Source organism: Thunnus albacares, chromosome 1 (assembly GCF_914725855.1).
Source record: "Thunnus albacares chromosome 1, fThuAlb1.1, whole genome shotgun sequence".
Classification (NCBI taxonomy): Eukaryota; Metazoa; Chordata; class Actinopteri; order Scombriformes; family Scombridae; genus Thunnus; species Thunnus albacares.
In genome coordinates this window covers 21,684,113-21,701,600 of record NC_058106.1, presented here as the reverse complement: position 1 = coordinate 21,701,600, position 17,488 = coordinate 21,684,113, and the positions used below count along the sequence as shown (strand labels likewise).

The 17,488-nt window shown below is 37.3% G+C and overlaps 2 protein-coding genes and 2 non-coding genes across 4 annotated transcripts; all 4 read left to right on the top strand.

The window, feature by feature from the left end:
• The first annotated feature begins 1,130 nt into the window (after positions 1-1,130).
• On the top strand, positions 1,131-6,360 carry gcshb (glycine cleavage system protein H (aminomethyl carrier), b). Its single transcript, XM_044349349.1, has 5 exons — positions 1,131-1,372; positions 2,597-2,676; positions 5,504-5,567; positions 5,671-5,802; positions 5,911-6,360. The coding sequence occupies exons 1-5, from the start codon at positions 1,222-1,224 to the stop codon at positions 6,006-6,008; spliced, it is 525 nt and encodes a 174-aa protein (XP_044205284.1). The 5' UTR covers positions 1,131-1,221; the 3' UTR covers positions 6,009-6,360.
• A 4,161-nt stretch (positions 6,361-10,521) lies between these two features.
• On the top strand, positions 10,522-16,561 carry rpl13 (ribosomal protein L13). Its single transcript, XM_044349338.1, has 6 exons — positions 10,522-10,625; positions 11,075-11,192; positions 13,095-13,236; positions 14,655-14,828; positions 15,839-15,895; positions 16,372-16,561. Exons 2-6 carry the CDS (start codon positions 11,089-11,091, stop codon positions 16,528-16,530), a joined length of 636 nt encoding a protein of 211 aa, XP_044205273.1. The 5' UTR covers positions 10,522-10,625; positions 11,075-11,088; the 3' UTR covers positions 16,531-16,561.
• Positions 14,456-14,536, top strand: LOC122988841. Its single transcript, XR_006404900.1, has one exon. It is a non-coding gene; the product is annotated as a small nucleolar RNA MBII-202 (small nucleolar RNA).
• On the top strand, positions 16,129-16,206 carry LOC122988838. Its single transcript, XR_006404899.1, has one exon. It is a non-coding gene; the product is annotated as a small nucleolar RNA MBII-202 (small nucleolar RNA).
• Positions 16,562-17,488: the final 927 nt, after the last annotated feature.

Sequence of the window (17,488 nt, the reverse complement as noted above, 5' to 3'; positions counted from 1 at the left end):
GCCAACTAATTCACTGTAATTGTTTTGTCTTTTCAAGTTTTTACTTAAACTACTAAGAAGGGTTTTAAAAAGCTTTTACGTTTGGGTTATACTTCAATGTTTTTCTTGTCAGTCCATCCTGCAATGATTTTCTCTGAGTAACTAAATGTCCCTTTTTTTCAAACTTGAAAGCACCATTATATCTAGAAATTTGTGTCACAACTCCCACATGATCTGTTTAGCTGTGTGCCACTAAAAGTTAAATAAGGGCTCAGAGGAGTAAATATAATTGACTGCGCTGACATTGACATTTTATTGCATTGCTTCAGTTTGGTTTTATTCTTTCACACAGCAACCTACACATGAAAAACCAACAAACAAAAGCACACAGATTCAATTACAAAACATGGACATGCAGAAACAAAATAACACAAACAAAATGAACACCACAACGTTATACATACAATTGAAGCAGGATTAAAACAAAAGTGAAAGTCTCCCTCCACTCAAAAATGTGTTTTTCTTATTGTCACCTGACTGTAATGTTTGACCTTCACTGTGGAGAATGACGTGTGTGCAGAGTTTGACACTTAAAGGCTTTTTTTTTTTCAAATTAATCAGACAAAGGGGGGAAAGTTTATTTGTGCTCACAAAAGATTAGAAAGATTAGTGACATCACATATAATTTGGAGCCAGTTGTGGTCCTATATGAAACTTAAACAAGTGTAATGTGAAAACTTGAAGCACAAACACTGAGAATTTGCTTTTTAGTAAAGTAGCAGACATCTCGTGTCCAGCAGTGAAACTTTAAAAACTAAATAAATTTGCATTTTCATAGATTCTGGATTTTTTTAATGAGAAAGAGTAGAAGAATTTTTAACCAATTGACTTTTTTTGTGGAAAACCCATATCAGATACAAATGATTATTCTTAGAAGTATTTTTGCACACATTTTATTTATTTTTACATTTTTACATATTTTTAGATGACACAACATGTAAGGAGGTCATTTTTTAAATTTTCAGTGTTTTTTTTAGTTAATTTGTAAATAATGTATATATTTTGTTTATAAATATTAATTCGTTAAGTTTGTGTTCATTCAATGTCAAACTTTAGACCGGACCCCCACACCCCCTCCTCCCTTTCCCCCCGCGGGAGCCCGCACCCAGTGGGATGGTGCGCGCTCCCGCGGTCAAGTGTATGTGCACTGGATTAAAGAGTCGCCACACACACTGAGTGAAGATGGCGATGAGAGCAGCGCTGCGGTGCCTCTCCGCAAACTTTTCTCCCAGGCTGCCTCAGCTCTCGACAGCAGCGCAATTCTCAGCGACTCGGCTGCTGTGGAGGAGCGACTCTCCGCGGACACTGAGCACGACCTCGGTCCTGTCCACAGGTAACAGAAAAAAACCCAAAAAGATTGCCCAAAAGGAGCCGTAATGTTACATTGTAACTACATGCGGGCTGGTCACGCATTCCTGTCTGTCTGCTAGGGGCGAAAAAACTCACGCAGTTTGTGTCACTTTCCCGCAGCGGAGCAGAGGAGGGCAGCTGAAAGTTAGGTGGCAGAAAATTAGCAGGCAGTCTACAACAAAGCTTTATTTTACCCTGTGTGATGTTATTGGAAGACGTGTGTTTTTACCAAGGTTACAGTCTCCAACCACGAGCTCCGGATTGGGCTGTTAATTAACGACCATAAACAACTAATTACCCATGTCTCATGCAACATGTAGTAACTTATTAAAGAAAAATGCACACATGATCCTGGATAAGTGCAACGAGCAGCTGTGGAGGGATGTATCCCACGTGTACAATGTGGTCTAAAATTGTAATTGTGCATTATTTATTCTTCTGCCAATCACCTTGTCAAATGTTAAAGCTCTTTTTAAGGCTCTCATTTGGTTAAAAACAGTATAAAAGCATGTATCCTGCCCTTTTTCAGCAGGGACAGTCCGCTCTCAGGACTGACAGCGCTCTCTCCGGCCATGCATCAGCATCTTACACAGTTCACAATCTGGTTCAAACCTGTATTTTTCTGCATGGTCTGATGCCAACACTGGAAATTGTTGAGGCATTGCTGTTCTTCCCACGGGGTTATAGTAAGGATGACAGCATGAGCTTGGAATCAAAAGGCTCTAATTCTTTGTTTTTTTTTAGTTTAGATCTGACTTGTCCACTTACGCAGCGGCCAGCAGTTTTTATTTGCACCTGCTTGCAACTTTTTCTGTCAAATGTTGGATTGTCATTACCCAGGAACTGCACTTGCAGAATGCTTGTGATTTTGACTTGTAAATGTTTTAGGGATTCTCGCTGCAATCAGTAATCTACAGGTTTTGGCCACACATGTTGTTGCATAAGTAATCAGCTCCGGTTCATAGTACAATAAAGATTGTCTTTGGACATACAAATGACATGATTTGAGACTGTTGGGCTTCCTCTAGTCTGTTTTATCAGTTTGACTGTTATCAAGACTGTGCTCCATGTATCTCTTAAGGTTCATCATAGCACAAACGTTTATTTCTTTAATCATAGTGTATATTGATTTATAGACTCCTCTCAGTTACACAAACTAATTAATTGATCTGTTACAAACTAACTTGATCCTTTGTTCTCTCCACAGCCCTAAAGTTCACAGATAAGCATGAGTGGGTGCGGGTTGAGGGTGGAGTCGGCACAGTTGGCATCAGCAGTTACGCTCAGGTAGGTTGTTGTCTTCCCTTTCACTAAGCGTTGATTTATGACACACTTGGGTCAGAGGTTTACTGATGGCAATCTAAAAATAGTGATATACTAATGTCTGAATTGTGCCGTTCAGTGCTGCCCTTTGTCCTAGCCTGCAGAAACTGTACTACAACAACAAGCTAATTTACTGTTTTATGACTATTGTTTGAGAAAACTGATTAGCACCACACTGCAGTGGTGTGCAGAAAATCTCAAGGGCAGTCTAAACTTTAAATGCAGGTGTTTTTTATCTTTACCTTAATAGTGGCTTTTAGAGGAACTGTTATTACCGCTATTGCTAGAGCTGCTATTGCTAGAGCATTCAACCTGACAATGGGCACCACTCAGTTTTGCCACTGAGCCCAAGTTCAAATAATTTTATCTCTGCTGCTGACCTTAATCTTTTTTTATTTTTGAGTACCCCGAACCATCTTTTTTCTCAAATGACACTGGAATATAATATCCTGGGAATAAATGGATTGCGCAATGAAAACATGTCTAGCCTGTTTTCACACCTCAGAATCACTCCACATGTCTCATTTTTCTTCAGTGATTCAAATAGTTTACCTGATTATCAGGATATCAATCGACAGCATTGTCTTCTTTGCACACAGTGTTTTCACTACTTCTATTTATATTCATGAACCCTAATATGTCACCACTACAATCCCAAAAGAAATGCTCATATACGTGGAGGCAATCAGCAAAGTCTGGAGGGTTTCAATTCACACTTTTAATTTGAGATTGTGTACTTGTACATGCTTTGACCTTGTGGAAATATTGTATAGCAGCCTGAAATGTCATCCACCAAACACAGAATGGCTTAACATTAACTGTAGTAAATACAAGGATGACTGTAGTGTACACTGATAGGTTTTCTGTTTACTTACTGATATTTTCATAGACAACTGTCAGTTGACCTTGGGTGCATTCAAGAATGGCAAAGTCATTGTTAATGTGGTCCCTTTTAAAAATGTCAATCTAGTGAAATTCAGTGTGTGAAGTGTCAAAAGCTTAATTGCTTAACAGCTTAATTTGTATGTTAAATAGTTTAGAGTTCATTAAGTAGGTGGCGGTACAACTTAGGAAGCCATGATCCATATTTTACCCTATCAGAGGTTGGGTTTTTTTTCACTCTGTGACTGGAGGGTTCAGTGGAAGCATGATATTAGCAGTTTTTATGACAGCGTTTGTTCTGTGTATTGCTGCTGCACAGCAGAATTGCAGCACTACTTCCTCAGCAATATATATATGTATGTATGTATGTATGTGTGTGTATATATATATACATAATTTAAAACTTCTACCTAAAGTTTGAGAGTTGCAAAAAGTATATTCAACTGTACTGTACTGATACTATTCCAGGATCTCAAAATGAGTGATGTTTCCTACAGCCTTTAAAGGTCTTTTTACCATAAATTGTTATTTTGGAGAATTGTTCCAATGTTCCAGTAAATGAGGCTTGTTGTGGATGAGTATTGTAGTTTAGGGTAAAATGTGTGGAAGTACACAGCACAAGTACAAGTGCCTCATGAGGAAAGCGTACACAGACGTGATGAATACCAATTTTTTTAGTACTTCTAGTCATTTTCTACACTTTCTTTTTCACAGAAATTTTCTTCATAATGTTCAATGTTGTCTACACAGTGTTGATACTAAAAGTTAGGGCCATGGTCTTTGAGGTCCACACAATACTACTACTTCTCTACATTATTGAAGAAGTAGGTATGAAGATTAGCTAGCTTTCCCACTTTGCGTCACTGAGTAGAGGAGTTTGTAGATTCATATTAGCACTGTATATGATTTCACATGTAACTGGTCAGCTCTACCTGCCTGTGTAAAGTAGCCTAAAAATATACAGTAGGTAATAAACTATATAGGTGATATCGAGGAGGAGTAGCAGGAACATGACCTAGGACAATTTAATCAGTCATAAACGCTTTTGTTTTAATATTGTTTCCTCATCCTTATGTGCGTCTTTTCCAAGTTTGTGTATGAATGGGCAAGAGAAAGTTATACATCTTGGTGATATCATCAGCTCAGGCCCTGTGTCTGCTTCAAAACTATTGACTAGGCTGCTTGTCATAATAAGTCCCCTGTATGAATGAGTTGCACATATTTTCCTGTTGGTAGTAGTCTCAATAAATTGTGTCAGCATTGCAACTGTGTGAAGCAGAAGTATTACCCAGCAGCCGCTCTGATACATCTGAGATTTTTATGTGTAATTTTGTCTTCACTGCTGGTTCTCTCTCTATGGTGCCTTTTTATGATTTAAAAAAATACCCCGCTCACTTATGAGGTAGACATAGGTATAGTGATATTCATTCTTCTTTTTTTAAACATATCCCATGAAAAGACCAAACCAACATTGGTGTCCAAAAACTTTTAAAAACTCATCAGTGAGCCACACTGTTGCTCCGGATGTTCCCTCATTACCATGAACACACACTGTAGTTGGTTTTGTAATCCTCACCAAATTCACCAATTACTCCTGTGTGAGTAAGGTTTACTAATAACTACACTGCCCAGCTCATTCAATAATTTTTTAGCATTTAAAAATAGTACATAATTGTTTATTAAAGATTTACGTCCTCAGTAGGAATGAAGGGGCTGAGAGAGACGGGACTAATAAACACATAGTTGATTTTGGTGTTTTCATAGGATTTGTTCACTAAAAGAAACCTAGATTATCATCAGCCTTTTTAAAATGCAAAACTTGGAGATTAGATTAGATTATTGCTTTTAATTGTTGTTATTAGATGTATAGGCTATACTGTAATTGATACAATTTGTTTTATCCTTTCAGGAAGCATTAGGTGATGTGGTGTACTGTGGACTCCCTGAAGTTGGCCAAAGACTTGAACAAATGGGTAAGAATTTGAAATACAGTGTACATTTCTGTAAGTAATAGAGTCCAGCGGTGAGATAAGATGTATCAATTGTCACGTTGTTGCCTTCATGTGCGTGTTGCAGAAGAGTTTGGTGCCTTGGAAAGTGTAAAAGCTGCCAGTGAGTTGTACTCACCACTGACAGGAGAAGTGAGTGAAATCAACACAGAGCTGGCAGAGAATCCTGGACTTGTGAATAAAGCCTGCTATGCAGATGGTAAGCACCTCACTGCTCTCCTGTACATTAATAGTCATTTCTGGGATTTTCTCCTTGTTCTCCTACATTTTTGGCCTTTTTTTAAAATACAAACTTCTTACCTTTCAGGGTGGCTTATCAAGATGACGATTGAAAAGCCTGAAGAACTTGACGGCCTCATGGATCAAGCTGCCTATGATAAATTTATTAAGTCACTTGATGAATAAATCAATAAACTCACTGTGCTATTTTGTAATGTAACTTCAATCAAAGATAAGTAGGGCAGGGTTACTAACATCTTGAGTGACACTCTTCTTCATCTGTGGTATTTATTTTGATACTGGAACTGTGCTATCAAAATAATTTTAAATCCTCAGTAACAACTCCCACTTAGAAGGTTAAGATTCATTTAGCCACTAAAACATTAAGGGCTCTTAATATCAAGATCAGTCAGTATTATTGGGTCTTGTTTCTGGTGCTTTGCTCCATTTTAAAAGTGCACAGATGCAGTTAAAGACTGGAAAGTGATTGTAAGTGCTGTGTCACGTTCATTTAATAAATTTGGTCCTTATGTTTGAATTGACAAGTCTTTGTTTTTTATTTACATACTTTTTAGTCACTAATATCTTTAACTCAGAAGACAGCATCATTCTTCTGCATTCATTGTGGGCCAATAAAGGGATGAAGAGTAAACATTTATTCTGCTGTAGTTTTGATCTTTTTAATCACTGAATTTCACAACTGCACTAAACATGCAGGAATATTTTGTGATGATGCCACGACAGCAGCAGTTCACACAGCAATAAGCACAATACTGCTGTACATCTAGTAAAAAGGTTCATGCACAATTTAAGACATGCTGTAGATAATAGACTTCACATGTTCGTAGTGTGTTGCACATGTTGCTGACAGAACAGGGTGCTTCATGGTGCTTATTACAGTTGCACACACCTTGACCTTTGCCCTCAGGTGAAGATAGGCAGAGATTGCAGAGGCTAGTTGATAAATGATTAATGAGGCAGTGGTTTTAAAATCAGTGACTGAGGTAAAAAACTGAACTCTCAGGCTGATAATGTTAAATAAAAGCTGTAATTGGTATTTCTGACTACAGACATTGTCATGAGTGACTTTAACCTCTCTCTCACTTTATCATACAATATACCTATTTGAAAAATTGTATAATAAAAGACGAATCTAAATATCCTCATGTTTACTTCCTCATAAAGAAAAAGTCTTTGCTGCTGACCTAATATGTACCAAACCTCCCATTTAAAAACTGCATTTTTCTCTCTACTGATACCTTTTCTACACATGATGTCCTGCTCTATCATCCTGCATTAACAAGTGAAGCAGGATAATAAAAAAGAGAAACTAGTTATGTCATATTTCTCTGATAGACTGATTGTTTGTTCCACATTAGGTTTAAAATTGTACTTTAATAAGATTTTACTCAGACATATTTCATAAAAGAGAAGCAATTCCATAAAAAAGACCCTTTTTTTTTTTTTTTTTTTTTTACAATTATTTGACATTTTGACTAAACTAATCCATTTAGCATTAGTAAGAGCCAAATAGAAGCTGTTGACATTCTTTTTTTAGCTTTATTTTGATGTCTGTGGCAGTTAACAATCACAGCAATAACCATTGTATTAAACCATTTGATTTTATAGAGTTAATGTTTCTGCATTGTGTTTGCAAAGAGCACAGTGACTCAGAGTGCAGAGAGACAAGTTCAGACAGGACTGGGCACAGCAAAACTACACAGAGGAAAGTTACGTAAATGTATTTGAATCTGATTAGACATAAACTTAATAAGAAATAGGTAATTATTGTCTTTTGGAGAGACTAATGAGGCTGATGCTTGAGAGCTTGTTGGGGCTCAGCAGCTCTTATTGACAGTCCTGCTCAACCATTTCATCATAACCACATGAACCACTCCTCTTCCAAGTCACAGTCACACACACAGCCAACTCTGATATATTTTTAAACATGTAGTGTTGTTTGCTGCATTATCATTAAAAGAGTTGAAGGAGAGCAGATTTACGCACATTATGTAGGTGCAAGGCTGTTATTAAAAATGTAGTATCAATGGAAGAAGGTAACGCTTGCACACTTACTCCAAACCACAAAATTTAATCAAGACAATGTTTCAATCCTCCTTGAATTTTCATCAGGTCAGAATGTTTGTAAAAATGGAGAAACACGCCCATATTTTTACATCATGCCTACATTCATAGGTTGATAAACTCTATGATGGCAGGTGTGGTTAAACATCCAACCCGCCCAGGGTAGCGAAGGTCTCGAAACGTCTTGATTAAATATCAGGTGCAGGGGCAGATTTAGTGATATGGGGGCCACAGGCAAACTCTGTCTTGCTTTAAATTCACCCTTTTTCTAACTGGGAATGTTGGTATTGGCAGTGGTAGAAGTACTCAAAACTGTTTTCTTAATAATAATAATAATAATAATAATAATAATAATAATAATACATTTAATTTGTACTGCACTTTTCATTCATAGTGAAACTCAAAGTGCTACAGTATTAATAACATAGAGCACACAACATAAAGAAAATAATAATAATTATAAGAGTTAAGAAGTAAAACTATTAATACCACAGTAAAAATACTGTAAAAGTCCTGCATACAAATTTTTAAATCTTACATAATGCTGGATAATTTAATCAGTAATAGTGCATCATATTTTATTTGTTATATTTTGTGAGTAAAATCTGAATCTGCAACGTAACCAGTGACATTCATCTGTCAAGTAAATGTGCTATGTAGTGAAATGTGTTCTCCTCTGAAGTAGAAGTATACCATTGCATATTTTAAGTGCTTTGGGAGCCTTTTGTACTATCATACTTTATACTATTATTTTGGGGTACAGTAAGTTAGATTAGTAACATGATTCAATATTTTTAATATCTAAACATCATTATAAATCTATAACTGTTTGGGCCCTTTTAGTTGAGGTCTGCCCTGTGCATGCGTTACCTTCTTTCATGATCATTAAAGGCCCATTCTGTTTAATAGCAACTGTAGCACATACAGTAACATCCTACACAACACCAAACTGTTTACTGAGGTATCTGCTGATACCTACAGAATGTGTAGTTAACATGTTTATATTTAACCTTTGGGCTTTTTAATAATAGCTCAAACATGAATTAATTTTATACATTTAAGTTTATTTAGTTATGAGATGTTTTAATAGCTCCACTGTAATCAAAGTGTCAAGCTTCACAGTCTGCTGGAGGTGTTTTAATGGTAAATAATAAAAACATAAATAAATAAATCAAATCAGATTGGACTTGTTATCAGCTGATATTCATATGAAATGACCCAGATCAGTGGCAAGAGCAAAATAACAATAATCAGGTCATCCCTATTGTTGACTGAACCTTTGACTCTCTAACAAGAAATGTTAATAGGAGTCACTTCAAACATCCATGATGTGCTGCAGTTCTGTGACATTATGGTTTTATTGAGTTTGTACGTCAGAAATGGCAGGGAGTGGTTGATAAGACACACTACAAAAGAGATCAGTCCACATGGTCCCTGACAGTCTTTCAAAACTAGTACTCAACATATAAAAGATAACCAGCTTTGAAGTCACTTTGTTTAAGGTAATTTCCATTGCCACGTACTTAGAGCCATATCCTACTGCTACATAGTTATTAGCTATGTATGCTGGTTAACTTTAAGAAGATTATTTAGTTGACTGTTGTGGACTATAGCTACTGTATCTAACCAGAGCCAAGCCTTGTAGTTATTGCCTTCTGCTGATGAAAGGTAGAAGGCCTACATCTAGTGGCCAGTGATAAACACTTCACCTCTAATTGTAAGCTAACGTATAATATCAACATTATCAACACAACATGACATCATGAAATAATTCCCATTAATGAAAAAATTCCCATCAATATCAGAAAAGCTTGCAGTTTATTAACCAGACATCTACAGCAGCCAATGTAAGTCACATCTATTTACAATCACAAGTTTAAACAATTCACAGTCAGATAAGTTAAGTCTTTTAAGTTTTATTATTATTAACTTTTATTATTGAACTACTGTCCTGGTCCAACTGGTGACAAAAAGTAAAACTCATTAGACAATTAATAGCCTACACTAAATATCTGTAGCAACCCCAAACTCTCTAATTCAATAATCTGACCCTATTTCTAAACCTCAACTCAGCCATGTTGTGATTAAAAATCACATCATCACAGCTGTAGAGAAAATATTTTTGTACAAGTTTGTATTTAAAAAAAAAAAAAAATTATTAAAAAAGGTATTTCTAAATGTTCAAAGTGGGTTTTGAACATTTTGAGTGCGCTTTTCTATAGCAAAACAAAGAAGATAAAAACGAGAAACAAACTTTACTTCCGGTTTTGCTAAAAATTACCTCCTTCTGTGGTCGGTTTATGTGAGTCCACAATTTTGTGCATATTTATCTTAGATACTGACAAAAGCTTTTGTTTTGCGGTTCTGCATGTGTCGCGCTTGTATAAGAATATAGTGTACAGCCTGTGAGGCTGCTCTGGTACAGCGCAAAATGATACAACTTACGAAGAAAACTATGAATGAAGGGGGTGTTTTTTAAACAGCGTGGCTATATATATGTGTAACTATTATTTCATCACATTTAATTCATTTAATAACTATTTTACCTACCCTTACATTAAATAATCTGAAATATTTTCATGAATTTCACGTTTTATCGGTTGTGTTCCTGTAGTGGAGGGGAATGCTCTTGAGTGTACTCTTTGATAGGACCCCATATCCCACAATCCACCGCCTTTCTACTTCCTTTTTCCTTTCGGCCATTTTCCTCCCTCGTAGGTATGTGAAATTATCCTCCACAGAATTCAAACTAATCTGTGTTAATCCTTGGTATTTTATCAGTGTTTTAAAATTCCACTGAACACATGAAATAGTGTGTTTTAACACCTTTGAAACAATATGATTATTGTCACAGATTTCCTCGTATAATTGCTAAAAAGTGTCTATTTTCGCGGTGATGGTCGGTCTCCTGGTGTTTGTGTGTGTCTGCTAGCGTTGCCGTTACAGGCCAACTTTATTAGCGTCATATTTAAATAATGTCTTATTAAAATAAAAGGATCTCACGTAACTATTGCCGAAATGGCAAATTAGGTCTGAAAATGACCAGTAGTGGCACGTAGCAGTCGTTAATGTGTATGGTCGTTAGCATGTTAGCTTAGCCTCTCAGAGGACCGGTGGTGTGCCGGCATGACACTCTGCTTATGCCTGTGTACCACGCTGTGTTACAGGGAAGCAGGCAGCCATGGCCCCAAGCCGGAATGGAATGATCCTGAACCCCCATTTCCACAAAGACTGGCAGAAAAGAGTGCGTACCTGGTTTAACCAGCCAGCCAGGAAGATCCGCAGGTGAGTGCTGCCCTTTACTCAGGGGAGAGATGCTACAACGTTAACTTGAACTAATACAGCTGTGTATCAAATCCCTTCTATGACTGGAGACACGTTTCTGATCCAGATACCCTTTAAAGTAACATAACTGGCCAAAACAGGTGATGGTTCCCAGGGTCATGGAAAACCAGGAGAAGTTAGGGAATTTTAAAATCTCTTTTCAGGCTTGTTAAAGTAATGAAATTAAGTAAAAGCTTAGAAAGTTTTGGAAAAGTAATGGCATTTAACTTTGTTGACTGAAATAAAACTAATTAGGCTGTTGCAACAAAAAATGAAGAGTAAGCCTGTCAGATTTGGACGAGGACATTAGAGACTTGTTCTTAAAATATAGAGTAGACCTGAGTGTTGAGTTCAAACTTAGATTCAATGTTAGTTGTTGGCTTGAATGTAGTGTCATACTGCTTTGTTTTCCTATGGCTGTCATGTGAAGGGCCTGTCTGTAATTGTTTAAGAATACAACGTGGATATCAACATCTTCTCTTTTGTAAATGTCTGCATGCAGTGTGCACTGCCTTGTTGTACAGTTCATAATAACTAGAAAAGCTATGCTAGTGCAGTAAAGAATTAAAATACACTATAGCATGCTTGATCAATTATATCACATCTTGTAGGGCAAGTGGTATTTTTTGTTAAAGCCCTTTTTCAATTTGATGACACAACTTTAATTGTGTATTAGCAAGTCAGTTCAGTTTTCCCTGAAGCTTGAAAGCAGTGCCAGACTTTTATCTTGAGTGCCTGTAAAGCTGTTTCCGTAATAAAGGGAACTGTAATGACAGTGTCTGTTTGGAGTATTTGAAGTGAATATGAAAATAACAGAAAATTTGGAGAATGAAAGAGGTTGCTGTTTGATTTTCATACAATAATTAAAGTACACCTCATGTAGTTTTGAATGGTTTGTTCCAGAGAGCAGGACCAAAGTAACTAAAAGCTCCCTCTGAACACCTGGATCTTATTCTGGGTACAGTTAAGACAACATAAGTTAGGCAAGACTTTATATAAATGGCCTTGATGTAATCTGGGATATGTGTGCACTGATGTTTAGCAATGCAAACTATTTTATTTAGTGACCTATAAGCATTCATTAGCGATGTGTACATCATAGTAGGCTAAGTCAGGGTATCTCATCCCATAGCAAAGTGGCCTGGACTTAAAGTCTAGCTTTCTGGAAGGCAAGATGATGAATGTATTGTTTGGAGACTCAGCTGCAAAATGTACAATACAAAATGTATACTAGGCTATAAAAAAGGAAGTTTTCTAGCTTTAATGTGCCTGTGTGTGCATTAACGGAGCATGAAAATATCTGCTCCACATAAGTTTCAGGGCTCCTCTGCGTTGATGTAGAGGCGTCTGTAAACACAGTAGACTGATTTTGATCTCTCAAGTCTAGGATTAACATACAGTGGTGTTGTTGAAGCCTTTTTCCTACCGCAGGAACATCTTAAAGAACGCAGGTTTAAATTAAACTCAAAATTATGTAGGCAGTTCCCTGAGTAGATGTAGATGAACAAAACCTAAGGTAACAGTTTGCTAATTATTTCAATTTGGTGACTGACTTGAAGTATGAATGACTTCAAAAAGTTGCAGATGGTGCAATTTTGGAGACAGATGCTGTTATTTTCACTTTTTATCACCGCTGCTTGTCTCATTTGCGTTCATTCATCGCATCTGTTCAAACATACATAGAAGTAGTTTACAAAGAAACACAATGATTGTGTATTTGTGTCTCAAAGTATTTAACATTTTTTTTAATCTGTTTGCATTACTGTTATGGTTGTTGAGATGAAATGCAAAACAGACTTGTATAATTGAGTTTCTGTAGTTCCTTTGGTTACTCTAGTTTGACTAAGATGCTTCCTTCTTTAGGCGAAAGGCTCGCCAGGCCAAGGCCCGTCTCATCGCCCCCCGTCCTGTTGCCGGACCACTGAGGCCACAGGTCAGGTGTCCCACTATCAGGTACCACACCAAGGTTCGTGCCGGACGTGGCTTCACCCTGGAGGAACTCAAGGTAATACTGTCTGTAAATAGATCAATGAGCATGAATAATTCATCAGCAATGTCACACTCTTGCGTTACCATGTAGCAAGAGGAGTGTTTGGAAAATGTGTTCCTCAGAGTAAAATCCTCAATAGTTCAGAATGCACATCGACTCAGAAAGGGATAAGTGCAGCAAACCAACTGGTGAATTTTCATCAATTGTTGGTTTGGTAGAAAATATTGTCAGCAAGACACAGTAAAAGCTAGTGTTATTCAGGGTGACCTCCACCTCAGAGGTGCTATTGACAACTACTGTGGATGTAAAACAGAATGGGCTCAACCTTTTTCTCTGATGAATCATGCATCCCACCAGACCAAAAAACGTCAATAGTTATAGAGGAACATGAAGTGCAGCCCAAAGACTTCATGTTCTTGCCAACATGTACCTTGCCTTTCCTCCCATGCACTTACCTGCTGTGGGAGGAAGGCTAAAATGATTGTTGATGTGCATCACCTCTGATCATGTGGAGTTGTTTCCTCGTACAAGAGTAGGCTCAAACACGAATTACTGTTATTGATCAGTGAGGTAATTTTGCAGAGCTTGTGGCATATAGAGCATCTCTGTTCCTAATTTTTCAGAGTCTATCACCATGAACAAGAACCTCGAAGTTCTCCTACCGAATTTAAAATTGCTGTCCAAGTTGTGGAGGATAACAAGGAATCCCTTTGTCAACTATAAACACAAGTCACATCTCAATTTGATCCTCATCAGCTAAATTTGTGTGGTGGCAAAAATTACATCAATCTGATCATGATGCACCAAGCAGCCCTGATTCCAGTAAAATGGCCACCAGATAATGCTGGTCACCTCAACATTACTGGGGAAGAAAATGAAGAGCCCCAGTTTATAAGTTGAAGTGTTGAATCATTTTAATTGGGCATGATGTAGTGCATATATAATATAAATATTCCATTAGTTTGCTCTTGTAAACACTATTATGTTAATCAGATGTTATGAATATGGACAAAGAAGCGCTATGTCGCGAATAAGACCTTTAACCAGTCAGTGCTAGGTTCAGTGTTTGTCAGTGTGCAAGGAAACACGGAACTGTCAGCTTGCAGTTTCCAGTGAAGCTTTGTCCCCTATGAAAAGAGACTGACACAAAGAGTACCTGGGACAGTAATGACAAACATGTTGGCAACTATGTTTAGAAATATAGGACCGTTTTTTTTCCCCCCCAGCAGTCAAATGATGACAAAATCTCCGGAATCTCTGTATTCACTTGATGAATCATTTTGAACCCCTTATCTGATGACTGCTGTTTTTAAATTGAGTTGAAAACCAAATTCACAAAATGGACACCAATATCTTGTGCAGAGGACATTACAACATTACCTCCAAATCAGAAATATGTGTTTAACTCTTTGTGCTTCTGCTCCTCCCTGCAGGCGGCCGGCATCCACAAAAAGACAGCCCGCACCATCGGCATCTCTGTCGACTCTCGCCGTCGTAACAGGTCCACAGAATCTCTTCAGGCCAACGTGCAGCGCCTGAAGGAGTACCGCTCCAAGCTCATCCTGTTCCCCAGGAAGGCTTCTGCCCCCAAGAAGGGAGACAGCACTGTAAGTTCCTCTTTCATGCTGTTGCATAGAGGGTCAAGAACCGGTGCAGAAAGGAGAGAGGAGGGGAAAAAAGAAAAAAAAAACTTTGAAAACAAATTTTTGAAGTGTGTCAGACTGGAATATCTTTTAAAAAGTGAACAGATGTTCATAGTAGTTTAGTTTTTCTGAAGAAAACTGAGGGTTAAAACATTTAACAAAGGCATGCGGTCAGTAGTAGGAGAGCCATTTCTTGATTTGGTACAAAGTCCTCTCCAGTGTGTTTGTTTCATCTTCTGTAAAGGCTATTGTATTGATTTTCATGAGTTTATTGTACAATTGTATAAAAACGGAAAGAATCCTGTGTGACAAAGTGTCTTTGAGGGAGCAAAAATTTATTTCATGCCTTTGCCATGCTTTTCTTTTGTATTTTCTAAATGCAGTGCAGTGATAAGGTCCTCTGTTATCTCTGCATGTCAGTTTGAGTTAAAAGCATTTTTTATCACAAACACCTTCAGTGAAAGATCAGAATTTACATTCTGAATGCCATTTTTTGGTTTATGAAACTGGCTGTGTTGGAGTTTTTACAGCACTGCATGGCATTTGGGGTTACCTAATGAAACTGGGGACGCATCAGTGAACTTTTAAAATTCAGTCAATTTTTAGAACAAATTCCCCTGTAATGAGTTAGTTTTTTTTGGTAAGATTATTCACCTGATTAATAAAACATGACTGAGAACCTGTAATGTTACAGATGCTTACACAATCCGACCAGTCAGAACAATGATGCAGGGTTACAGCCAAATACTGTCTCACTCCAGTTAGTCTGCATGTGGTTTATTATGGTTGAAAATGAATATTTAGACCAGAATGCCTTAATCAACAATTTATTATGACCAGGCCTGATTTGAGGTTGTATCACCTCACTTAGACATTGGTGATAACCTGATGTTTGTCTGCCTTGTAGCAAGATGCAACTGAGTAATATGAATTTCTTTTCCCTTTTAATAATTGTTTGTGATTTTTTTTTTCAGGTGGAGGAACTGAAGATGGCCACTCAGCTCTCTGGTCCAGTCATGCCCATCAAAACTGTAAGTTGTAATTCCTTCACCCAACACATACACATTCAAAACTGTACTAGAATAGAAATTACAATGAAATCACAGGAAATAAATGTGAATTAGTTTGATGAAAATAAGCTTGAATTTTACCTATGAGTTAACATTAAACTGACAGGACTTTGTCATTTGCCAGTGATATCTAAACCAGCATATCCATGATGAGAAAGAACTGTTGATTTGTTTCTCATTGCAGCAGTCAGATGATGAGAAATTCTCCGGAATCTCTGTATTTCTGTGATGAAACACTTGAACCCCTTTTCTGATGACTGTTTTGAAAATCAAGCTTGAAAATCTAATTTGTTGAAATATGATGTCCCAAAATTGGGCTTGAAATTGCATATTAGTTCACGTTAAACTGGCAGATTTTGTCATTTGGCAATAGGATTTAATGCCTTTTTTTGGAAAGTGTATCAGATTACTATACATTTTTGTTCCTTCTCTTCCAGGTACACAAGAAGGAGAAGGCCCGTGTTATCTCTGACGACGAGAAGAACTTCAAGGCCTTTGCCAGCCTGCGTATGGCCCGGGCCAACGCTCGTCTTTTCGGCATCCGTGCCAAGAGAGCCAAAGAGGCTGCCGAGCAGGATGTTGAGAAGAAGAAGTAAATGTAGCCTGTCTGGAACTTTGCAAAATAAAGTATGGAAAAAAAAAAAGATCATTGTGAGAATGTCGTGATTTGAGATTTAGTTTTGATGAAGACTGGTGGTTTTCATGGTCTTGTCACAGATCATGGGACTTGGTAGAATGAAGCCGCACAACAGATGGGACATAACATGATATCTTGTAAATACAAAGAACTGTAGTTCAACATCTGGGTCTCTTACAGTATCAACGCAGGTGAGGTCTGATATATAAATGATTTCCAATGTGCTAAAATTGCAGCCTCAGATTGTAACTACTTGTAAGATCATAAAAAGTTTCCACAGCAAGTTTTATTGTAATTTTGACTATAAGAAATACAGCTGAGATAAAACCTTTTTTATGAACCAGGGCACAAAAACAAATAATATATCTGATCTATGTCTACCAATATAAATATACTGCATGTAAAAATCTTTTGAGGTCAGAGTTCCTTTTTTATGATTTGTATCCACTGGATAGCTGTTGAGGGAATTGAGGTGTGAGCTGAAAGAAATTATTTTCACACCACACAATAATACTTGATTTATCTCATTATTAAATTGAATCGGGCTGGATCGTACCAGAACTCAAACCTAAAACTGGGGTTTGGTGTCTATGCATGACTTATTTACAGCAGTAGGTGGCAGTACAAGCACAAATGAAGCTCAGTAATGGAGGCGATAAGCATTTAACAGAACAGGTTACTGAATTTTAACAGCAACTGTTGCTCCATGTAAAAAAAAAAAAAAATTGAAAACCAGTTATTAGTCCATTGGTATTCAATAAACAGAGAAGCAGCAGTTATTAGAAGGAAACTGCTGACAAACTGGTGCATGTTCATTCAAGGTTGTCCAGTGAACTCATAATTTTACAGTCTGATCAATGGGAATAAAGTTTAAACCTGGAGGAGACTCAATAGCAGCTGATCATTATAACGCTAGA